This window comes from Arabidopsis lyrata (assembly GCF_000004255.2).
Source record: "Arabidopsis lyrata subsp. lyrata unplaced genomic scaffold ARALYscaffold_5, whole genome shotgun sequence".
In the NCBI taxonomy this organism is placed as follows: Eukaryota; Viridiplantae; Streptophyta; class Magnoliopsida; order Brassicales; family Brassicaceae; genus Arabidopsis; species Arabidopsis lyrata.
The window spans coordinates 895,207-920,837 of NW_003302551.1; the positions used below are offsets into that span (position 1 = coordinate 895,207).

The window sequence follows — 25,631 nt, forward strand, 5'->3', positions numbered from 1 at the left end:
AATGAACTTATTAAACAAAATACATGAAGTAAATGATTATATATACAATATGGGCCATAGGGACAGGGGCCTCCCTATATCTAACAAAACCGTTGCATGTGATTTTGTTAGGCCTTTTGTTTTCTTGCATGCAAACCTATAATAGCATTATTTAAAGAAGTAAAGAACCCAACCTATAAGTAAAGAAACCAACCTATAAGTAACCATAAGCTTATCTTTAATGCAAATTCAAAATAAACTCAAATAAGTACACAAACTCTTCATTTCAACATCTTTCGTGTTGTTGATATATGATTGGTAACCATTCAAAGCAAAGCCACAGGATCAATCAATGTTTTAACATATTCGTTCTCTTTTAATGCTTCCAGCCAAAATCGCGTTGACAAAAATTGAAAAAAAGGTTACCAAATTTATCCGTTGAAAAAAAAAAAAAAAAAAAAATTATCCGTTGAACTACATACATTTTAGTGGATATAAATTCATTATGTGCTAAGGACGAAATTACGAATTGATTTGAATATTTATAATCATCAAACATTTTTTTTTTGTATTTCACTTTAGTTTCATCTTTAATTTACATTTATTAACTAATCTTTATAATTAATTTAATATTGTTCCGAATTTGGTATTCAGACGAATCAAACTAGCTAGAGTTTTTTTTTTCTTAATATAAATTTTACCAAACTAGACTTAAAATAAAACACATAAGGGTAGTCAATATATGCCTGATGTTTCAAAAAGCTAACTAATATGATTTGATAACATTTTATCATTATGTGGTCTAATCTAAGATTCGTCTGTAAGTGCGGATGAGGTACGATAAATAGCGAAAAGTAAACGAGACAAGAAATTTGTTAACGAGGTTTGGTTTTTCCTACTCTCCGGGACCACGTCCAGATTTCGATTTCACTAGAACAAGAAAGCAAATACAGCCTATTCGCAAACGCGTAAACCAAGCACAACCCTCTTGATTCACCGCTCCGTTCTATTAACATGAAATCTTAAGGATAAATCTCTACCCTTAACTAAACTCTCCTGAGCCTAGATTTAATCAGGATAACCTAACCTTGAGCTAAACTCCCTCTGAGTCTAGACTTCAATTCTCCAAGTCTTTGGAACAACCACCACACACGAACCGTCACGCCAACGAACCCAACGATCACCAAGATTCTCCAATATGAACCGTCAACACCAACACACAAATAAGCTTGATCACACAAGCACAAACCCGCGAAACTACGTCGCACACGATCACACACACAATCTCTCACATCAAATCTCTTTGGGATTTTTACTCTTGCCAATCCACCTTCTCATAAGGTCACGTCCCCCTTATATAACAAACAAAAACTTGCGCCTCAAGTTCTTCCAATCACACATAAGAGAAAGTTTCCAAATCCCATAAGGAAAAAGTTTTCCTTTTTGCCAATTTCCTTTTCTCTTCAAGCAAACTTCCCTTTACTTACATGATTCCTTTTGTCTTCAAACAAAGATAATTTTATTTTTCCTGACTTGAAAAACGCTCCAACACCCAAGTACCCGAGCTCCTCATCAGCAGTTATGCATCTCATCTTCCTGAATCACATCTTGTACTACTTTCTGTACTACTTCAACGACTAGTACAGAACACCAAAATAACTGCATCTTCAATCTCCCCCTTTTTGACTATGTATGTGAACTCAACAACTCTAGCTTCAATAACTTCATCACCAGTAACACAACACCAATAACTCCAATCTCCCCTTACTTGAGTCACATCATGGTCAAAAACTAACCAAACGATCGCCTCCATCTAAACGAAGAATGAAATACCATTGCACCATCATCGTAATGATTAACTCTCTTAGACCAAATACAAACTGAGACGTATGAATCCATAACGCATGATTCTTAGCTCTGTTTTACTTCCTGAACGATTTCCAGAATGATCTCCTGAACGATCTCCTGAATAATCTTCTGAACGATCTCCTGAACCTCACCCTGATCTACCCGAAACAAGACTAAATCTCTATCGAGAACCCGCTCTGATACCAATTATAAGTGCGGATGAGGTACGATATATAGCGGAAAGTAAACGAGACAAGAAATTTGTTAACGAGGTTCGGTTTTTACTACTCCCCGGGACCACGTACAGATTTCGATTTCACTAGAACAAGAAAGCAAATACAGCCTATTCGCAAACGCGTAAACCAAGCACAACCCTCTTGATTCACCGCTCCGTTCTATTAACATGAAATCTTAAGGATAAATCTCTACCCTTAAGTAAACTCTCTTGAGCCTAAATTTAATCAGGATAACCTAACCCTGAGCTAAACTCCCTCTGAGTCTAGACTTCAATTCTCCAAGTCTTTGGAACAACCACCACACACGAACCGTCACGCCAACGAACCCAACGATCACCAAGATTCTCCAATATGAACCGTCAACACCAACACACAAATAAGCTTGATCACACAAGCACAAACCCGCAAAACTACGTCGCACACGATCACACACACAATCTCTCACATCAAATCTCTTTGGGATTTTTACTCTTGCCAATCCACCTTCTCATAAGGTCACGTCCCCCTTATATAACAAACAAAAACTTGCGCCTCAAGTTCTTCCAATCACACTAAGAGAAAGTTTCCAAATCCCATAAGGAAAAGGTTTTCCTTTTTGCCAATTTCCTTTTCTCTTCAAGCAAATTTCCCTTTACTTACATGATTCCTTTTGTCTTCAAACAAATATAATTTTCTTTTTCCTAACTTGAAAAACGCTCTAACTCCCAAGTACCCGAGCTCCTCATCTTTCTACAGAACACCAAAATAACTGCATCTTCATCGTCTATTCGGATATATAGTGAAATTGTTATTTCTTCTTTGGAAATTGTACGTGGAATGTATCTTGGATTGTTAAAAATAATAATAACTAGTGTTGATATGAATAAGAGATCAAGTTTCCTAAGTCCAAATCCATATTTTGGTAATGATGTTATGAAAAAGGTAGTATGATATTAAAATAAAATTATACGGTGCATTATCCTTGTAGAGTTGACAAAAAGAAAAATTGCTATAATTAGATTGCAATAATTGGATTTAAGACATGGTTTGGAAGTGGTGAATTTTCAATGTGTCCACATGATTTTCATCTAATCCTTTCTCTAAACTTTCTAATGTATGTCTGACCAATTAATTATCATTGAAATTTGAAAGTTAGCTCAACATTTCTTTTTTTGGCAGCTACATACATAGCGCAACATTTACCTCAGTTATTTTATTCGTAATTTGGCTCTCTGTTGGTTAGAAAACTTAGAATTATTAATTACAGATATAGTATTTATATTTAATATTTGGATTTATTATAAATTACAGATTTACGTTATTAGAAATGTTCCTCTCTCTTTTTTTTTTTTTTCCTTTTTTGCATTGAAAATATTCCTTAAATAAATCATTTCCCCTCTGTGCACGTAGATACCTTGATTACAATTCACAACAACATCCTAGTCGTCATAAAAATAACGGAATCAATAATACTAAAAATAATAAGGAAAATAAAATAAAATAATATGGGACCGTAATAATAATAATATACTAATAATAATAGCAACAAATAGTCATGTGATGTTATACATTTTCGTCGGCGTATCCAACGGACCAAACATTAAAACAGCTAACACATAATTCGATTTTAATTTTATAGTAAAGACATTTGTCAGGACAAAGATTCAGCCCTTTCATTGCTCATAAAACATTGGTGAGATACATAATTATCGAATTTTATCGATCCGTATCGTACTTATGGACACTTGTATGTACAAGAATTGAAGAAAAGACATCTAATTATATGGGATTTGAATGTGCTAATTAACATGAGAAACTAAATTAAGTTATCTTAAAAAAAAAGAAAAGAAGGTTAATCTCTAGATCTCTTGAATCATGAAGAAGATAAAATGATCATGAAAGTTGGTAAAGCTATAACAAGCTAATGTTGCAAGATATTCTTTGATTTGTTTTTTTTTTTTTTTTTGTTTGCAAATTGTTTTTACATTCTTTAACAAAAAAAATTGTTATTACATATATTTACTAGGACAATAAGATTTAGGGTTTATGAGGAACCCTCTAATCTTTAAGTAAGTTATTAGGTATTTGTTAAGAACAACATAGAGTTTTATTGACGATGGTATTGAACAATTGATCATTTAGATTTTTTTTCTGGTTTAATAGATAAAAATGTGAAAAATCACACAATTTTTATGACTTTGAAATATCAATATTAGGATTTAAAATAATTGTATCATTGTATTACATTCAGAAAAATCAGTTTTGACTGAATTCATGGTCGAAATTGGACGGTTTTCTTATATATATCACTAGGTTATTTAGCCGCGATACTCGCGGCTTGTTACATACTACGTTATATGTTTGCTATTTATTTTATTTAGTTTTTTTACTTAAATTTAAAATTTAAAGAAAAATAAATGGAATGACAGTAAATTCAAATTTGATTTTTTCTATAAAATTTGAATTGTATTCATCTATATACAATGATATTTATGTTTTTTAAAAAATGATTAAGAGTATATGACTTCTTTTAATCAATACAATATTTGATTAAAAGTCATCTCCTCTTCACAGCCTCTTACAAAATTGATAAAAATGTAAGAGCATGAATATTGGTTGAAATGTTGAGTATCTTAAGTTGATTAAAAATAATAAAACCAACATCTTAAACCTAAGATTTGTATCTAAGTTAAGATGTTTTTCTTAACTTAAGATGTTGCAAGGTGTCACATTATGATTGATTAAAAATCAAACAAAAGAAAAAAAAAAATTTGTGCTTTATATTATTTATGTTATAAATTGTATCTCATGTATGTTTTAATTTTTTTAATTTGCAACAATTATTAAATTTTCTATAATTATAAATTTTATTTTTATATTAATATTTTTTTTTTGTAAGAACCACATGTTAAGAACCTACCATTAATCACACAAAAATCTTAACCCAAAAACACTATCTTTTACCTATCACTTTTACAAATATATTACTTAAATATTCCTAAGATTTATTTCTAAGATACTACCAATAATCATGCTCTAATATTGAAACACCATTAGTCGGATTATAAAAGAAATTGTTATAAAATTTATCAATATTAAGAAATTTGGAATATGATGGTTAGTGATATGTGTATATTACTATTTATAAAAGACAACATATTTACGTTTTACAACTATTCAACTTTAACAATTATGTTTAAATATCATTTATGAGTAAGTTAATTGTATGTATATCATAAAAGTTATGTTACATTTCAAAGAATTCATTGTGTAGAATTAATTTTGTATTAATTGTATTTAAAGTATTGTTGTAATTTAGTGTGAGCATTAACAACATAATGATAATTATTAGTATGGAGGTTACAAAATATGAGAAAATACATAAAATATAATTATAATATATTATTTTAGAAAAATCTTAAATTATTATATGTTAATGATGTGGATGATATTTGTTTCAATATAAATATGATTGCAATTTTTTTAAAAGACTCTTAAGATTTGATATCTTGTATTTGCTCATATTTTAGTGTTGTTTTTTACTTTACTATTATTTATGTATGTAAACATCAATAAACATATGTTATCTATTACTTTTACAAAATAAATTTTTCATATAAACTCACAAATAATTTGTTAGTTTGTTGATATAAATTCCCACATAATATGTTGACAAAAAAAAAAAAAAAATTCCCACATAATAGTTCAAATTCATATTATTTTGCAAGTGGCAAACTAAATTTATTTTTCATATAAAAATTATATGAAATTCAATCTAATTAAAATCATCAAAGATCCAAGGATAACTTCTATATATTTTTAAAAAAAAATTTCACTCTTCAATTTAAATTATAGTGCTACATTTTATACCAATGGTTTTATCTTTATATGATTTAATAAAATGATTTTTGTTTTCATTATAATTATTGTTTTGTATATTTTACTCTATTTAAGTATGAGTGTTAGGTTTCACTCTAATGATTTCATTCTAATTTTCTATTCTACCTAAATTTAATTTTCTTGAACCATATGATTCCGTTTTTTAATCTTAAGAACCAAATGTTTTTAAACGAAATTCTTTTTACTTTGAAAAATACTTAAACCTCAAATTTTAAATAAAATAAAAGTATAACGATTTTTATATAATTATCTATTGGATCACAAAAAATAAATATAATAATACATATATTAAAAATAAATTACAATATTTATTCGAGATAAGAAAAAGGTAAGAAATATATATTTAATAAATGTATTACAAAAAAAAAAAAGTTACATGAATATATTAGAAAATAATCAAACATCTAAAGTAGATAATGGAAATGGATTTTTTCAACTTCATTATCTTGTTGTGCTATGATTGGAATTGCTATATTTAACTCTCCATCACCAATAAACCTGAAAATTTTGTTATAACCATCAAAACTTTTAGTATACATATGTGAATTTAAACTTAAAAATATGAAAATTAAAGAATAAATAAGTATATTTTAGTATAGCTTTAGAAATATACAAAAATGAATACAATGTTAGATATATATAATACATTCTAAAATATATTTAGAATAGAATTCTTGATTTTTAATCCATATAACAACATAAAAAAAATAGACACATAAATATAGTAGAAGAAAATGAGAGAATGATTACTTATAAGATGATTATCTAAAATAGACAATGAAGATGCATTTTTCAAAAAAAAAAAACTAATGTAAGAATACAAAACAAAAAAATATTTAAGATTTGAGCTATAGGGGAAGGGTGAGAGGATAAGAGGATGAGAGAATGAGAAATGAGTATTTATAGGATGAAAAGTTAGATAAGTTACAATTTAAATAAATAAATTATGGGAGTTACAATTCCAATTTATTGTGTGTTGAATAAAATTGAGAGGAAAAATATACTTAATGTATAATTTTAATGATTTCAGTTTTTATATTAAAATGTGAGTTAAATGTGTTTTATTTATGATTTAGTTAAAAATAAAAAATTTAAGTTACATTTCTAAATAGACCAATCAGAAGAGAGTGAAACCCTACTTTTATATGTATGATTTGTATAAACAAAACGCACATGTTATATAAACGAATGAAGTATTCAACAACACTATATATCTGTCATAAGAAAAAGTATTCAACAACACAATTTATTCTCATAGTTATGATAATCCTAAATGTTAATGCATTAAATTGTTTTCCACTATAGTTTAATTTCTTCAATTGCTTTTTCAAACTCTTAAACGTTACATCCCTATTGTAAGGAATTTTTTTTTGATAATGCATTAAATTTTAATAATGCATTGAATTCTTAATTTCTTCAATTATAACCAATTGATAATGCATTAAATTGTTTTCTATTCATCATGTTTTTTTTTGTTTTTTTTTTTAAACTAAAATTTACTTGTTTTGTATCTTTATCAAATACAAAATTAATACGGACGACTCACGCGATACGAGTGAAGTTAGTGATTGAGGGCTTTTTGTGCTATGCCGTTGACGGCTCAGTTTTCTCGGCTAACCGTTGAAAAGCTTCCATTCACTTGGTTATAATTGATTTCAGTCATCACCGTTTGAGAGTATGTCTCTTCTTTTTCAATGTGTCATTTAAATGATTCCTCAAAATAGTTTATCGTTTCATTGATTTCGAAAGTATTACTGTTTTTGTTGATGTCGATGAACCGATTGTTCTTTGCTTACTTATTTTTTTATTTTTTTTTTACAATAGAAATGATTTCGTAAGATCTACATTCTTGTAATTCCTAAACGTTTTCATTTTCTAATGAAATATTTATATTTTTTGTAAAAATAAAAAATTAGCAAAAAAAAAATTATTACTGACACTTTTTTTAAGAAAAACGCATGATACACGAAAACACTAGACACGGCTTTGACGAGACCCGAGCAAAGGTGAATCCACACATTCTTCGGGAGTGTTACAGATTTTTTTTTCTTTCACTTTTCATTCCAAAAAACAACATTTAAATAAATTAAAAATAATCGAAATTTTAAATTGAAAATAATTGTCTCTCGCTTTCCTTCATGCGTTCTCTCGCAGTCGCAGGCGACTAACAGTTTCAGAACTCGAGATTCATCATCATTCTCTGTTCCACCGCCGGCGAATGTATAATCCCTAGACCTTAGTTCCGGCGAACTCTGGAAGTAGAAACAAGTATACTTTTCTTCTTAGTGTTTTGTGCTGTTTCTTCGATTCCTTCGTTTTATCCTGGATCTACTGTTTTACATTCTTGTGATTTTCTTCACTTTGATTGTTTCCATGGCGTTGTTCTGTTTAGGTATCGCTTCTATGCTTGAGAATTTGCACAGTTTTTGAAATGTCACTGAAAACTCGAAGCTGAGAGAGGAGGAAGAAATCGAAGGAAGCTGATTCAAATTTTGGAAGAAAAATGTCAGGTTCGAGAGTTTCGGATCTGAGTAAATTGCATCTGAAGAAGGAGCTTACTCAAATCAGAAAAGCTGGCCGTGTTTTACGCGATCCAGGCACTACTTCCTCGTGGAAATCTCCTCTCGATTCGTCAAGATCCGTCGCGGTTTTCGAGACTCCGGCGAGTAGAAACGGTGGGAGTTCGAGTCAGTTTCCGATTCGAGGAGAGAGTAGTACTAATCGTGGGAAAGAGAAGAAGGTGTTCTTGTATAACTGGAAGACTCAGAAATCTTCTAGTGAGAAAAGTGGGTTAGCTAAGAATGGTAAGGAAGAAGAAGAAGAAGAAGAAGAAGATGCTTCTTCGTGGACTCAAGCTAGTGTTAATGATGATGATGATGTGAGTGATGCGAGGAATGGTGGTGATTCCAAGAGTGATTCATATCTTGGAGATATCCAATCAGCTTCGATGGGTTTTAGGTGTAGAGATACGAATCTAGCGTCACAAGGTGTGTCAAAGATGAGAAAGAGTAATGTTGGTAGTTGTAAGAAGAAGAGTAAGCAAAAAATTAGCTCGTCTCGTTTGGATTTTTTGTCAAAGTATCAACCTAGAGAAGATATTGTTGCTAGAAACTGTAATGCTGGATCAGATGATACAGAGGAGGAATTGAGTAATTCAGAGGATTTTAGGAAGGTTACTGGTGCATCTCCTTTGCTTAAGAAGCTGAAGCATAAGAACTGGTCACGTTCTTCATCAAAATTGTTGAGAGCTAATAATAGAAAAGAGGATTCTTCATGTACGTATAATAGTACACCGGCTTTATCCACTAGCTCGTATAATATGTATGCTGTTCGTAATCCAAGCACTGTTGGATCTTGGGATGGTACCACGACTTCGCTGAATGATGGTGATGATGAGTTGGATGATAACTTGGATTTACCAGGGAGGCAAGGTTGTGGCATTCCGTGTTATTGGACGAAGAAGGCGATGAAACATAGAGGTGGATGCAGAAGTTGTTGTTCTCCATCATTTTCGGATACTTTGAGAAGAACCGGAAGTAGCATTTTGTGTGGGAGTCAATCTGTGTATCGTAGACATAATAGACATTCTTCTGGAGGGTATATTAAACAAAAAATTGCTTGTAGAAGTGCACAAGGTGTTTTACCTTTACTCACATATGGTGGTGATGGTAGAGGAGGGTCTTCTTTAGGAACCGGGCTTAGTGATGACGAGCTTTCCACCAATTACGGAGAGCTTGATTTAGAGGCTCAGAGTAGATTAGATGGGAGGAGGTGGTCTACTAGTTATAGGAGTCAAGATGGTTTGGAGGCTGTAGCGTTAGATGGAGAAGGAGAAGACGGAAGTACACCGGAAACAATCCGAAGTTTCAGCCAAAAGTACAGACCAATGTTTTTTGAGGAATTGATTGGACAGAGTATAGTGGTTCAATCGTTAATGAACGCTGTAAAAAGGAGTAGGATCGCTCCTGTTTATCTTTTTCAGGGTCCTAGAGGAACTGGTAAAACATCAACCGCAAGAATTTTTTCAGCCGCCCTAAATTGTGTGGCCACTGAAGAAATGAAGCCTTGTGGGTACTGTAAAGAGTGCAATGAGTTCATGTCTGGGAAAAGTAAGGATTTTTGGGAACTTGATGGAGCTAATAAGAAGGGAGCTGATAAGGTTAGGTACCTTTTAAAAAACCTACCAACGATACTTCCACGGAATTCCTCAATGTACAAGGTTTTTGTGATAGACGAGTGTCATTTGCTGCCATTGAAGACTTGGCTGTCTTTTCTTAAGTTTCTTGAGAACCCTCTGCAGAAAGTTGTCTTCATATTTATAACAACTGACCTTGAAAATGTTCCTCGGACCATTCAGTCAAGGTGCCAGAAGTTCCTCTTTGATAAACTCAAAGATTCTGACATAGTAGTGAGACTAAAGAAAATTGCTTCAGACGAAAATCTTGATGTAGACTTGCATGCGTTGGACCTGATTGCTATGAACGCAGATGGCTCACTTCGAGATGCTGAAACTATGTTGGAGCAGCTGAGTTTGCTGGGAAAACGCATCACCACTGCTCTAGTAAACGAGCTAGTAAGTCTTTCTAGTTTTTCTATGTAACTGTGCATATTAAAAAAGTAAAAAATAATGTTATAAAATTTGTGCAGGTGGGTGTTGTTTCAGATGAAAAATTGTTGGAACTCTTGGAATTAGCATTGTCTTCTGACACGGCAGAGACCGTGAAGCGAGCTAGAGAGTTGTTGGACCTTGGAGCTGACCCAATAGTCTTGATGTCTCAACTCGCCAGTCTTATCATGGATATCATTGCTGGTACATACAAGGTCGTAGATGAAAAATACAGCAACGCCTTCCTTGACGGAAGAAACTGTGAGTTCCCAGCAAAGTATTTAAAATCCATATTGGTCATATGTGCAAAAAAAAGTTATTGAGGCGTTATGATCTGTTAGCTTGTTGAGCTCATTGCCCATTCCATTTTTTCTCACACCCTTAAGCCAGTATATCCCGTGAGAGCAATTTTACACTTTATGATGAGTCATAAACCACTTAGTTTGATTTTGGAAAATTCTTTGCCTCGTTTTTGTAGTGACTGAAGCAGATATGGAGGGATTAAAGCATGCTTTGAAACTTCTTTCTGAGGCTGAGAAGCAGCTTAGAGTTTCTAATGACCGTTCAACATGGTTCACAGCGACTTTGCTTCAGCTTGGGTCAATGCCATCTCCTGGCACCACACATACAGGAAGTAGTAGAAGGCAAAGCTCTAGAGCAACTGACGATGACCCGTCAAGCATTTCAAGGGAAGTGATGGCTTACAAACAGAGAATAGGAGGGCTTCACTTTAGTAAGTTAGCATCCCCAGCTTCGGTTATAAAAAGGAACGGGAATCATTCCCATGAAGCGAAAGCATTGTCCAGGGTTATCGATAATAACTGCTATAAATCCTCCTCATCTAGCCAAGTTATAGAGAGCGAAGCTTCCATTGCCTCGCATGAAAATAGCGTCGCAAGCACCATGATGCTTAATCAAAGAAGTTCAGAGAAACTTAACGATATATGGAGAAAATGTATTGAAAGATGTCACTCCAAGACACTGAGGCAGCTGCTCTATACTCATGGGAAACTTATATCTATCAGTGAAGTTGAAGGTAAAAAGCCTAAAAGTTTCTATCTTTTCTCACCTTTTTGTTTTTCTCCTAGATTTTAATAAAATGAAACATGATTTGCAGGTATACTAGTTGCTTATATCGCGTTTGGAGAAACTGATATCAAATTGAGAGCTGAAAGGTTTCTAAGCAGTATCACAAACTCGATCGAAATGGTACTAAGGCGAAGCGTAGAGGTCAGGATAATCCTCTTGCCTGAAACCGAGTTACTCATCGTCCCTCACCAAACCCGGAAACCAGAAATGACCAACAAAAGTGGGCATCTAAATAATATCGCTGGTATAAATGCTGAATCAGATGTTGAAGTTGGTAGCAGCGAGGAAAGCAGATCAAAACTCCCAATGCAAAGGATAGAATCGATCATCCGAGAACAAAGATTAGAAACCGCGTGGTTACAAACCGCTGATAAAGACACACCTGGATCGATAATACGGGTAAAACCCGAAAGAAATCAAATTCTACCTCAAGAAGACACTTATCGCCAACCTAACGTAGCTTCTGCTATTTCTTCTTCTGGACTAACCACTCACCATTGGGTAGATGAGTTAAACAATGAAGTTAAGCTTCTGAAAATCGGCGACAATGGTGAGCTTCAGGAGAATCTAACTGGTACAAGAGGACAGCATTGTCCTCTTTCCCCAAGCTTACTTCATGATACTAACTTCGGAAACAACAAAGACAATCTGTAAGTTCCTCACTCTGATCCATTTTGATTCAAATCGAAAAGAAAAACCAAATAAGATCTTTATAATAAACTTATTGTCATGAACATTTTGGCTTTGGTTGTGTAGAGGAGGATACGAATCAGGATCAGGAAGAGTTGGTTGTAATATATTATTTTGTTGGAAGACAAAAAAGACTCAGAGACGAAGCAAGGTTTGTTCTAATTAATCGAAACTGTTCCTTCTTTTCGATGTTTACTTCTTCTCATTTGTTTTTCTTTTGCGGATTTGATTAGTCGAAACAGGTTAAAGGAACTCCTGTTCGTTCCCGGAGAAATCGGAAGAGCCGATTCTCTCTGTTTAATGGATGTGCTAAGCCAAGGAAAGCAGAAGGTAACATTAGAAGATGAAACTAAGTTCTTAAGTCATGAAAAACAAAATTGTTCCCTCAAGCTCTAATTTATCATATGTTCTTCCACTTCCACATAGTTTTTCCTTAATTCTGTTTGATAATGATATGTCAAAGGACAGTTTTAATTTATTCACTGTAAAGTTCTTATCCTATGGGTTTCAACAAGTCCATTTTTGTTATCTATCTTATAAAACTTCAAAAATGTTACTATGAAATAATCGAATAATAGGTTATCCTTGAGAAATAGTTTATATTTTTCAAGTTTTTGTGTCGCATTTGTTAAAATAATATTTTAATTATTTGTGATTTTTTTCTTCCGTTAATCTAATTTTTAGTTTCCTATTAACTTGGTTTATGACACATATTGAAACAACTCAAAATTGAAATTGTTAAACCCTTTTCAAGTCTACAAAACAATTAAAATGAACAAAAGAATTATGTAAATTGAAAACTTGACCTAATTTAAGCCTGGAGATGAAAAGTTGACAAGTTACTAAATGTAAAAGATGAAAGTGTATGTCGCGTTGAATAAATTAGAAAAACAAACTAATTGTTTTTTGATACAATATTTATTATATTTTTATTTAATTTATCTTCTATATATATATATATATATATATATATTGTTTTTTATTTTTATTTTTAATCATAACATATATTCAACTGACTGTTTAACCCGTTTGACATGTCTAGTTATATGAACTAGAATTAATGGTTTTGAGCTAGAATTGATGGTATGTTGTGGAATCATCTCTTTTGAGGAAATATTCATTGGATATGATCTTCAAATGAATGAACGTATAATTTATAAAGAACTAATTTATATTTTGCCAAAGAAATCATAACATATATTAAGAAATCATAACATATATTCAACTAATATAACTATATTACTATATTTATAACATACAATTTAAGTAAAATAATTATCATATTGCCTTACGTTTTTGGTAAGCATATAATTTTAGTCAACCAAAACTAATTATATTTCTTCTTGTTATTTATGTTACACCAATATAAATAAGAAAGGTAGGGTAAACATTTTTAATCACAAACAAAAATATGAAAATGATTGTGAAGTTCTCTCCAATAACAATGGTGGTTACCCTGTTCTTTCTTGTATTTGGTCTTGCCCATGCTAGATACCCAACTTTACCAATCGTGAAACCTCCTCCTCCACCAAACCAGAATGTGAAGATATCAGTAAACCAAATTCAAGTCCCGCATCTACCATCTCCTCCAAAATATCCAGGACATCCACCACACCAAAATACAAAGGTATCAGTGAATCAATTTCCAGGCGTATTTCCAATTCCTCATTATCCAGAACCTCCAAAACATCCAGGACATCCACCACACCAAAATGCGAAAATATCATTGAACTAATACCCATACATATGTTTTTATCATTCAGGTTATAAAAATTGTAGCCCATAAACTCATATGTTTTTAATTTAAAATAAATATAATACATAACTTTGGAAACCCTGTTTTGTATTATTGTTTTACTTTTTTATATCATAAATCTATATTACAAGCTGGAAACCTCTCTTCAATGGCTTTGATCACCTAACAAGAAAGTATAAACTCAAGTGGCTTGAAACCAAAAATAAATCCAAATTACGATATAAAGCATGAAAATTATATAACAAATGTGTGGTCTGCATTTCCTAAAGGATTTTTCTCTCGAAATTTTTTACCGTTATTTATTCAGAATCAACCTGCATATCGCTATGGAACAAGTCTAGTATTCAACCTACGACATAACCAATTCCTCACAAATAAACTTTTTTACGTTCTGGTTTTCCATATATAGCTATCTATCTATATTAGGCCATAAAATTATCGAACAAAAGGTGACGAATAGAGGAGATATGATTTGAAAATCATATATATGTATGATTCTGACTTTTCATCTTACAATGGACTTCTTCTAGCTTCCTCTTTGTTCCTCGTTCTCTCTATTTCTTCTTCGTCTCACAAATTTGTTCGATTAATTCATGCATTAGTTTCAAGTCTCCTTTCTATAACGTTCGTTGTAGAAAATGTACTTTCTTTAATTTTCAAGGAAGAATTACAGTTATTGTCGAATTCGGATCTTGTTCTTACTCCCTTCTATGAGTTTGGATTCTCTTGGATCCACATTTGTGCTCGCTCGTGGCACCCTTATCGGCTTAGTGCGAACCTTTACTGCGATATGCAAATTTGACTTCGAATTGGCTACGTTAGAATCCAAATTCACAGCAAGCAGTTTTGAGTGAAACACTACTCTCAGGCACATCTTATATACCTCCGGGTTTTTGGTATCCTCCACCAAACTAGAATGCAAAGATTTCAATAAAGCATTTTTCATGCATACCTTTTTATCTTCTGAATTTATAGGTCATCAACTTAGATGTTTTAGGTATAAATTAATCATAAATATAATACTAGTTATGTTTCATATCAAGTGATATTAAAGTTTTTCATACAGATTATAAAATTATACAAAATTTTATTTATACCGTTGGATACAATTTTTTTCTTGTAATAAAAGAAGAAGAAAAAATCGTTTACAATTCGCTAAAAACGCCAAAAACAAACTCAAACTTTTCGACAGTTGATCCAAAAACTGAAGAGCCAAACCGTGACACCATCCTGATCCTACACATACATATCAACAATGATTAAGCTATTTGATCATTCATGAACCTTTTAGTGAACTCCTAAAAGCTCTATGAATATTTTCTTACTAAGCAAAAACAAAAACTTTGTAAATGATACCTCATGAGTCCTCGCTCAAGATTCTCTCAGCAAGCAGTAAATCATCAGGTGTTGTAACCTGCAATGGAGGAGACAGTATTAGCAATAAACAATATACAAATTTGTTTTCATTCACTGCCTAAATTAGTGCTTTTTTACCTTGATGTTTGTATAAGATCCTTGAGTGACAAAAACTGGATGCTTGAGGTATTCAACAATCGAAACATCATCTGTTACCTCTAGACCTTCTCTGTTTTAGATATAAAACACAAACCTTTTCACAAGTTATTCAACAATCAAAACATCATCATAGTAAACAGTCTATTTTATATTTTAATCAATCCAGGCGTCAATAGTTTTAAGGTACACAAACCTTTTCACAAGCTCGAAACCTCTCTTCAATAACTCGGGTTTGATCACCTAAAGAGAAAGAATACATTGAAGTGGTTTGAAACCAAAAATCGATCACAAAGCATGTAAATATTTTAAAACCTGTGGTGTCTGCATTTCCCAAAGTGTTTTTCTGTCGAGAGTTTTCACCACAAGCGATTCAGAATTGACCTGCAATGGAACAACTTTAATATCGAAAATGCGATGATGACCAAAATACCAAAAAAAAAAAACAAACTTTTAGATTTTGGCCAAATAAATTGAAGAATTTGTACCTCTTTGATTGTAGCTTTAGCAGGAACACCAAGTACGGCTGCTCCAACCGCGGAACCATCTTTAAGGACCTTCACGAAACACAACAGTGAAATAAATTCTAAAGGGACTTAGAGAAATTTGTTTCATTCTCCTAAATCTTTTGCTACTTCTCATAAGTATACCTTCTCGACATCTTCAGAATTCACCAGCGGTCTGGCAGAGTCGTGGATGCAAACAAGCTCAGAGTTCACATCAACTTCCTGCGAGAAATAAACTTCAAGCTTATATGAACTAGAACAGACAGTATGTTGTAGAATCATTTCTTTAGAGGAAAAAATTCATTTCTTTTTAAGGAATAAACCTGAAGTCCACTGTAAACAGAATCTTGTCTTTCTTTCCCAGGAATAGCAAATCTGAGATCAACATCAATTGATTCTTCGTATTCTATAAGACCACAGATAAAAGCTCCGTGAAATCTTTGGAAGATCTCTCAACCAAAAAACATAACTAATGAGAGAAAGCGGAACTAAACCTTCAAAAATGTCTCTGAAAAATGGATCACATACAACTACAATTTCCTTCACTTCAGGCATACGTGAAAATGTGAAAAAGCTGCAACAATAAAACATAAAATTTAACAAACACAAAGCAAAGTAGACCTCTTCACAAGTAATCCAAACGTTCTTATGCTTTTAAATGGTACAATACTAATAAACAAGTAGATTCCGCAGATTGAAAACAGCCAAATTACAATTCTTCCATCAATCGAAATGAGATTCAAACAACATAGAAGGCTTTACCAATAACTGACTTTTAAGTAAGAAATGTTACCTATACAAAGCAATTGGCTGACCCAAAAGTGGTATATACTGCTTTGGCATACTCATCTATTCACATTAACAGATACAAAACCAAACAAAATGGTGAGAAATGAGATTCCACAGAAAAACAAACAATTAAAACTTGAGCATAAAGTTTGAAACTTTGACACTTAAGAAAAAAATTTACTTTCATTCTCTTGCCTTGACCTCCAGCTAATAGAATCACTGAGACACTTTTCTCCTTCACAACGGCATTGCTCTGAAAAAAACAAAAACTTAAACTAGAGAAAAAAGCTTCAAAATTTACTTGATTCCAAATTCCGAACTTACATTATCAAATCCAGTAGACGAAGAACACTTGATTGACAATAACAAACCATCCCTTTTGTATCTTCTATTAACCCTTTTCAAAAAATCAAGTTTTTGAACTGAAAAATCAACATTCGTAAACAATCAAAATCTCCTCACCGAAACAGAGATTAATTGGTTTGAGTGTATAAAAAGAGAATGAGAGATTGCCTTGGGAACGATAGCTAAAGCCCAGAGAAACTGAGATCGATTTGACTACAAGCTTCGGACACAGAAATGTCGGAGATGTAAGATTCGCTTGAAGCATCGCCATGTTTTGTCTCGCCGGAGAGAAGATGGAAACTCCAGTTCACCGGCGAAACCAATACATATAAGGCCAACTATAACATTAAGCCCAATAGGCCCATTAACGATTCCTTAAAACTAATGGGTTTTTTAATAAGGCCCATTAATGATTACAATAAAACAACCCATCTAAAGAGAAAAAACGTAAGATCGACGAAGACCGGAGAAAATGGCGAAACCATTGGGATCTACCGGAGAATTTTTCCGGCGAAGAGATGAGTGGAGGAAGCATCCGATGCTATCGAATCAAATGAGACACGCACTTCCAGGTCTCGGAATCGGTGTTGCTTCTTTCTGCGTTTTTCTCGTCGGTGAACAGATCTATAGCAAACTCATGGCTCCTTCTTCTCAACCATCGCATCAGAAACAACCTGCTCCGTCTCATTGAGAGAGCGATTAGGTAATATTTTCAAATTTCCTCGAATTAGTGTTGCTTCTTGGAGGTTTTGAATCCTAAATCGATTTGACTTCTCTGTGAAAGATTGGATAAACAAAAAGTTAGATAGAGTAAGATTTGTGCATATAATTTGGGATTTACTTGGCAAAAATGGTTAGAATCAAGTTTTGGGATTAGATCAAAGTTCATGTTTTTTGTCTAATTTTCAGTAATTCAAAGTTAACAGCTTTATTGTCAATGGCTAATGTGTATTGGTTTGAGATGAATCCATTCCTTTGCAGCATGTATAAACAAAGATTCAGATTAATACTAATAGTTAATAAGATTTAAGTTCAATAAAAATGGTTATGGCTTTTAGAATCCTGAACTAAGTTAATCGGTCACATGTTTTATGATTATGGCTTTTAGTGATTTATCTTTATGGACACTCTTAAAAGTTACCAGCTATTAGCATATTGCTAATTAGGCTTGATCGAGAGACAGGTCGCTTTTTTGCTGCGTTTTGTCATCTACGTGTGTGCCTTTGGTTTTCGTTTTGTATAAGCAAAAGCCGAATAAAACGCTTTCAGATCAATACAAATTAGCTATACTTATCTGTGATGATTAGCTTAGTCTGATTTCTGTGTTTGTTGCCTCTTTGCCTTATAGTAATGATCTGAAAGATAGGTGCCTTTTTTTGTATCTTATCTTCTATGAGACTACACTCTTTGGTTTGGTTCTGAATCTTTTTTGTTGAAGGTTCTAAACTAAACGAAATTACTCGTCTTGTTGCAGATTGTTTCGAGAGACAGGTCGCTTTTTTGCTGCGTTTTGTCATCTACGTGTGTAACATTAGCTTTGTCTGATTTCTGTGTTTGTTGCCTCTTTGCTTTATAGTAATGATCTGATAGATAGGTGTCTTTTTTTTTGTATCTTATCTTCTATTAGACTGCCCTCTTTGGTTTGGTTCTGAATCTTTTTTGTGTAAAATGTTGAGTAAACTAAAGGAAATTACTCATGTTGTTGCAGATTGTTTCGATGATGAAACCGTGGCGGATAAAAAGCTGAGGGATTCACAATTTGCCGTGTTTTTCTTGGATTGTCTCACTAAGCTGTGAATGAAAGACAAAGACTTTGATCTCTCTGTTGAATGTTATAATCTTGTATGACAGTTTCCAATAAGGTTTCGTTATGTGTTGTCTTTGCTTAATAAGAATTCTTATGCAATGAGAATTCAGATTGCCTCGTGTGTAATACAAGCAGGCATTCATTTTAAAACTACATCGTTTTTGGCGATTTCATGTTTTCACTCTTTTAAAATCAACAAACTAATTTGTTTTCGATTTGAATGTGTCTTGACCTAAATGTGGCTCTAAGTATATAATTTATAATTCGTAATACTTCGACTGCTTATAAATAACAAATGTATATATCTTGTTGTTAAAGTATTAACGTATGTTTTTAATAAGATTTTGTAAGTTGTTTTATAAATGTTTATAAAAATATTCGTTCTTGTATTTTCGTAGAAAGTTGAAGTGGGTGAGTCTGAAATTATGAAGAAGAACAAGCCAAGTGATGAGAAATATGAATGAGTTTAATTTTTGAGAAATTGTTAAAAATACCTCTTTTTCAATACCCCTTTTCAAAAATGCTTCCTTTGAGAGTCCATTTTTAAGTTTGCCCTCTTTTAATTTTTAATGACCATTTTACCCTTATTTGAAACAAAATTAGGTCCACAAAATACAAAATATTTTTTGGCGGGAAAAGTGATCCCGCAATTTTCCCGCCAATACACTTGTAAAACCTTTAAAAAACCTTGTAAATTTTCCCGTAAAATTTTTCCCGCCAAAAATTTTTTTTTGCGGGAAAAGTGATTCCGCAATTTTTTTGGCGGGAAAATTTTTGGCGGGAAAAATTTACAAGGTATTTTAAAGGTTTTTTACAAGGTATTTACAAGTGTTTTGTAAGGTTTTACAATGTATTTTAAAAGGTTTTACAAGGTACTTTTAAGGTTTTATAAGGTATTTATAACTTGTAAAACCTTATAAAAAACTTGTAAAACCTTATAACTTGTAAAAACCTTATAAAAAAGCTTGTAAAATCTTATAATATCTTATAAATACCTTGTAAATACGTTGTAAAACCTTTTAAAATACATTGTAAAACCTTATAAATACCTTGTAAAAAACCTTTAAAACACCTGTAAGTTTTTGGTGGGAAAAATTTTCCCGCCAAAAATTTAACGCCAAAAAAATTGCGGAATTACTTTTCCCGCAAAAAAAATTTTTTGGCGGGAAAATTTTTTGGCGGGAAAAAATTTTACGGGAAAATTTTACAAGGTATTTTAAAGGTTTTACAAATTTTTACAAGTGTTTTGGCGGGAAAAATTGGGGGATCACTTTTCCCGCCAAAAAATATTTTGTATTTTGTGGACCTAATTTTGTTATATTTCCTTATATATTTATAATATCTTTTATTAAAAGAAGGGTAATTTAGTCATTTTGTACATAAAAGGGGTATTTTTAAAAATAGACATCCAAAAGGAGCATTTTTGAAAAGGAGTATTGAAAAAGGGGCATTTTTGTGAGTCTCCCTTAATTTTTTTTCCCTCCAAACATACGAACTTTAAATTAATACTAGAAAATAAACACAATGTTTCTCATTCCACGACTGGTTCAAACCTTATAGGGGTATTAACAATCCCAAATAGCAAAGTACAAATCACAAGAAGAACCAAAGTTTAGCAATGCCATTGGCACATTGGTTGCCTTGTCTCCCTCCAAACATAAACGATAGTTTCAAGTGTCCCATAGTGAAGGCCTTTTAACAACGTAAATGATCCTTCTTATTGGCTACGATTACAATGTGCCGCCTATGTCATATAGGTTAAGACAAATGTAAAAAAACTCAAGCGGTTTGACACCAAAAATCAATCAAAACATTTATAAATAGCATGAAGCATGCAAGTTATATAATGCGTATACACGGTAGTTTGTTTTTTCTTTTACTTACATTACATCACATACAAGGTTGAATTATCTCGCCAATGAGATCACCACAATTATTCAACTACATATAACTTTATTTCTATATTTACAACATAGGATCTAGTCAAAAATCTATGATATTAATTGTCTTTCTTTTTTTGTCACAGCATATAATTCTAGTCAACAAAAAGAAAATTATATTGCTTTATATTATTTTTGTCACAACAATATAAATAAAAATCTAGGGTAGACATTTTCAAACACAAATCAAAATATGAAGATGATTGTGAAACTCCCCGCAAAAACAATGGTGGTTACTCTGCTTCTTCTTGCATCTGGTCTTGGTCATGCTAGGGTTGAGCCTTTTTCTCCTACGCTAAATCCAAAATTTCAAACCGACTCTAAACCGTTTTATCCACCGATTATCCCAACCGAGCCATTTCCTCCTCCACCTCCATCGAACCATGATGCGGTGATATCAGTGAAGCAATTCCCAGTTAGACCTTATTGTCGTCCTGGTTATCAAAATCCTGGATGTCCCCCATCATCTTAGACGTTCTCCAAAAAATGATATGAAACTCTTAAAATAAATATAATACATGACAACATAAAACATGTTTTGTGTTGTTGTGTTTTTTATATATCATAAATCTATATTACTTCATACGTTTCGTAATAATTGCCGTTTTAGTAATGTATTTTTTGTTTTATAAAGTATGTCATCTCGTATACGAAGATTCGGTTTCAACTCTATTACTTTAGTATATTATCCAAAAATGCATCGCTTTTTAGAGCTTACAAAATTGATTTACCATTCGTTGATGTGAGACTACGATTAAGAATTTAAGATCAGAGTATTGAGGGAGGCCAATATAGGAATTGTTTCATGAAATGATCTCTCGCAAACGACGTAAAATGGGTCAGCAGTCAGAATGAACAAAATCAGCCCATCATATTTCGGCCCAAGTAGTTTGATATTCATGTTGTGTGTAAATTATTCAAGATAAGTATATAGATTGTTATTCATTTCACTTTTACTACTGTCAATAATCACATGGAAACTGAGTGATGGATGATCGTTGCCGTATAATGAAAGATATTAGATATGAAAATATTTTTATTTTGGCTTTTAATTTGTTTTTCGACGACCTATTGGCTCTTTAAGTCTTTATAGTTTAACAGAAATATAAAATGTACGAATTTGTATTTTCTTATACGCTACGTCCAACCATCCACTGCCATACGAATACGATTGTACTTGATAATATTATTTACTAATCAAATAAAGAAATAAAAAAGTGTACATATATAAATATATAAGTGGAAAAAGAAATTCAGTGTCAGTAAAGTGATTGCACGTAACGTAAGAAAAACCAAGCTCGCTGGTAAAGTTTTTCGTGGGAGAATTAACCATATGCGCCGTTTAGCTTTTATCGTTCATCCGATCACTCAAAGACAAGATGTTTTCTTTACTTGCATGAGTACCGTCTCAATATATAATGAGACCTATGGCAAAACCAAAAAAAATTAAAACCTTCTTAGTAAATTTTAAAAAAAAAATATTTTGGGCCTTTTTTCTTTAAGAAATTTTATGAAACTAATGTTGGACCCTTGGCATTTGCCTACCTTGCCTAGGGGTAGAGACGGCCTGCTTGCATTGCAACCTCAAAATGTCCATTGTTCCTTGTAGGTCTTTAGTTTTTTATTTGGTAACTATAATCATTTTTATTTTATTTAAAATTTATAGCCTTATCCCACTAAAATTTAATAAATTGTGTAATACTATATAATTATATACCCGCCACACCACTACCATATTGAACTAAAATATTAGAGTACTAGATTTTAACCTGCGGTATTCCGCGAGATGATTTGTTTTTTTTTTTTTTTATCAATTCTTATAGAACATATTGAACAAAAATATTATAGAACATCATTCCTTCTCTCTTTTATCTTATAAGTTTTATTTTCCTTTGTTTTTTATTTTTAAGTCGTTTTCAGTTTCTTACATAGCGGAGAGGTCTTCTCTAATGGGATCTATGGCAACATATGCATCGTAGGTTCTTGGAAGATTTTAGATCCCTGGGCAAGGAAGAGAAGGAGGATATCACGGACGGTATTGGGCATATGTACTCACCAGATCTAAAAAGACGTGCGAGATTCATATTGTATACGAAGAAAAGTTGTTAGTCAACAAAGATGAAGAGCTTATACCTATTGGAATGCAAAGTTATTTGCTCTTTTTGCTTTTCTATTATTTTGGATGACTGGATTCAGATTTAGTCTTTGTTTCTTCACAAGTGTTGTTGTGTTGGTGATGAATATGGATGCATAAGCTAAACGTCGATTTTCCTTTATATTTAAGTTTTATTTGTTTTTAATAATTTTGACCGTTTCTATTAAGAATAAAATGATGTCGTTTTATGAATCCGACATCATTCTATAAATTGTTTTACTGGAACACGATGCGTCCAAGGTTGCACATATTAATAGACTCGAAAAGTTAACCATTTCATATACAACCTAAACATCAGTATTCAATTCATAACTAACATTTTTCGGCACATATGTTATTAGTTTGTTGTTGTACCTAGGTTTCTAGCACTAGGGTCGTGGTATGTGTTATATATATTTATCACAAATCTCCCATTGTCCATTTTCATATGATATGTTTCTGATTCCATTTCAAATTTCTTACACTTAATAGTCATTTCATATTTCCTTGTTGTGCAATAATGGAATTTAGAATGCATTATAAGCTTTTCGAAATAACATTACAATATATATGACAAACATTAGACATACTACAACTTTTTCAACTCAAAAATAATAATAATACATGATACGACATCAATTGTCAAACAAAAATAAGAGAAAACTGCAAAACTAAAATTATACTTTCGAATTAAATTTTGTAATTTTATTTATCAAAAAACAAACCTTAGTCATATTTGAACGCTATATTTACGTGTCTTTTCTTTTTCTTTTTGTCAAAGCCCTATGAACATATCATTATGAAAAAATGTAAGATATATAATTGCAATGCAAAATCATATTTAGGAAAAATATCTAACTAAAAATAGGCCATTTACTAGATTTGATGGTTACTAATATTTTTAAAGTTAAGGTTTAATATATTAGTTTTTGGGATTTAGAGTTTAGAATTTTCAAATTATACTTTAAATATTTGAACAATTTTATGTAGAGCTTAATATATTTTTTTTTGCGCAAAGTATGATAGTCCTCTTTGTTCTTTCTACAAAATTGCCACCACTTGTTATTTTTAAGTGACAAACTAAGTATGTATATTTGTATTTCTTTTTGTGCAAAGTATGTATATCTCTACAAAGAATATAAAATTTATGATTTTTTTTCTTACAAAATGAGAAGGAAATATAAATTTCTATATATAAATATAAAATAAACTCTCTCTTTGAAATAAGAAAGCTTATACACAATTATATCCATATAAGAATTGAAATTTAGATTTTTTTTCTAAAGTAATTAAGACAAAATATGGTATTAGATGATTGGAAAACATATAAACTTTCTCATTTAATAATATATATATAAAGATATGCATAGAAGATAAAACACTCCTAGATTATTTTCTTTACTCAGCATAATTCCAAATCATGTATGTTGTATATATAAACTCAAGCATAAGTTTGACTAATAACCAAAAAAAACTCAAACATAAGTTTCATCAAGCGCATAACAAAAATTGAGCGAACAGGAGAAGAAGCAAATGCTTAAAGAGCTCGAGAAGCAGGCCTATGAAGCATTACTTTGTGCCTTTGGCGTGGAAAACAAGGTACATTTTGAAATTATGGTATTGAGAATTTTTATTTTATTTTATTGATTCGTAGCTAATTGGTCTTTCTCTGACAATTTGTTTTCTTAAAATGTTTTTAGGTGATCGATGATGATGTGAAGAACCTATTGAACATCGAACAAGAGTCTGCAGAGGAAAGGAACAAGAAGGCGTATGAAGCCTTCTTGCTTGCAACGACACTCAATTATTCCTCGGCAGAATCCCGTGATGCTATGTTAGCTAGGTTGAGGAATCAACTTCATATAACTGATGGCTTCCATAGGGAATGCCAGAATCGTGTCAGCAACAACATTTCAGTCGTCCAATTGACTCGAGAAGCATCCGGCTCGAACAACGTAGGTTAAACAAGGTGGAGTATCAAAGACAATATCTTACGCCTTAAGAAGACACAAAATTAATTTTAATTTTATCTAAGTAGTAATTAAATATCATATTTCATCGTCTCTGGTCTCTGCGACTGAACATACATCATCGTCGATGTTGATAAATAAATTATGAGATCCTGTGAGAAATTAATAATATGCGACATTTCTTGATCCTTGCATGTCAATTCCAATATCCTAATGTCATAATCAAAGAAAAGAATATATATTTCAAAAAGACAAAAAAAAAATTGGTATGAGAGATATATTGCTGAAAAATTCAATCTAAATAGACCATTAAAGGTTCAAATGTAAAGATTCAAAGCAAGGTTCCTATAAAAAATAATCGGGTCCTTTTTTTATCTCATCAAATTTATTGTCTTGGTTTTGATCGACTGAGTTATCAGAAACTAGCATTACGGCCCGTGCTATGCACGGACATAGTATTTATTAAATTTTTATATTAAAATTTAAATATATTTTGGCATCTAACATTTATTTTGGTGTAATCTAAATATTTTAATAATTGGGGA

At 31.9% G+C, this 25,631-nt stretch overlaps 4 protein-coding genes across 5 annotated transcripts; 3 read left to right on the forward strand and 1 right to left on the reverse strand.

Moving 5' to 3' along the window:
• The first annotated feature begins 8,053 nt into the window (after window positions 1–8,053).
• On the forward strand, window positions 8,054–12,864 carry LOC9311198 (protein STICHEL). The gene is made up of 7 exons (XM_021025411.1): window positions 8,054–8,210; window positions 8,335–10,515; window positions 10,590–10,809; window positions 11,027–11,584; window positions 11,666–12,287; window positions 12,394–12,478; window positions 12,561–12,864. Exons 2-7 carry the CDS (start codon window positions 8,446–8,448, stop codon window positions 12,672–12,674), a joined length of 3,669 nt encoding a protein of 1,222 aa, XP_020881070.1. The 5' UTR covers window positions 8,054–8,210; window positions 8,335–8,445; the 3' UTR covers window positions 12,675–12,864.
• Window positions 12,865–15,185: 2,321 nt separating this feature from the next.
• LOC9311200 (2-C-methyl-D-erythritol 4-phosphate cytidylyltransferase, chloroplastic) lies at window positions 15,186–17,629 on the reverse strand. Its single transcript, XM_002876775.2, has 13 exons — window positions 17,404–17,629; window positions 17,215–17,312; window positions 17,072–17,143; window positions 16,895–16,950; window positions 16,596–16,675; window positions 16,425–16,507; window positions 16,246–16,323; window positions 16,084–16,152; window positions 15,911–15,979; window positions 15,792–15,838; window positions 15,578–15,668; window positions 15,440–15,497; window positions 15,186–15,319 (listed from the first exon to the last, which is right to left on the reverse strand). Exons 1-12 carry the CDS (start codon window positions 17,504–17,506, stop codon window positions 15,441–15,443), a joined length of 903 nt encoding a protein of 300 aa, XP_002876821.1. The 5' UTR covers window positions 17,507–17,629; the 3' UTR covers window positions 15,186–15,319; window position 15,440.
• A 35-nt stretch (window positions 17,630–17,664) lies between these two features.
• LOC9312890 (NADH dehydrogenase [ubiquinone] 1 beta subcomplex subunit 3-A) lies at window positions 17,665–19,254 on the forward strand. 2 transcript variants are annotated; one of them, XR_002331857.1, is made up of 3 exons: window positions 17,665–17,938; window positions 18,710–18,756; window positions 18,944–19,254. XR_002331857.1 is itself a non-coding variant. In XM_021025452.1 (2 exons), exon 1 carries the CDS (start codon window positions 17,708–17,710, stop codon window positions 17,924–17,926), a length of 219 nt encoding a protein of 72 aa, XP_020881111.1. In that variant the 5' UTR covers window positions 17,666–17,707; the 3' UTR covers window positions 17,927–17,938; window positions 18,944–19,254. The 2 variants fall into 2 exon arrangements, 1 of the variants encoding a protein (XP_020881111.1); XM_021025452.1 differs by lacking the exon at window positions 18,710–18,756 and having other exon boundaries at window positions 17,666–17,938.
• A 1,848-nt stretch (window positions 19,255–21,102) lies between these two features.
• Window positions 21,103–21,654, forward strand: LOC9311201. The gene has a single exon (XM_002875087.2). It carries the CDS (start codon window positions 21,176–21,178, stop codon window positions 21,452–21,454), a length of 279 nt encoding a protein of 92 aa, XP_002875133.1. The 5' UTR covers window positions 21,103–21,175; the 3' UTR covers window positions 21,455–21,654.
• The last annotated feature ends 3,977 nt before the right edge of the window (window positions 21,655–25,631 follow it).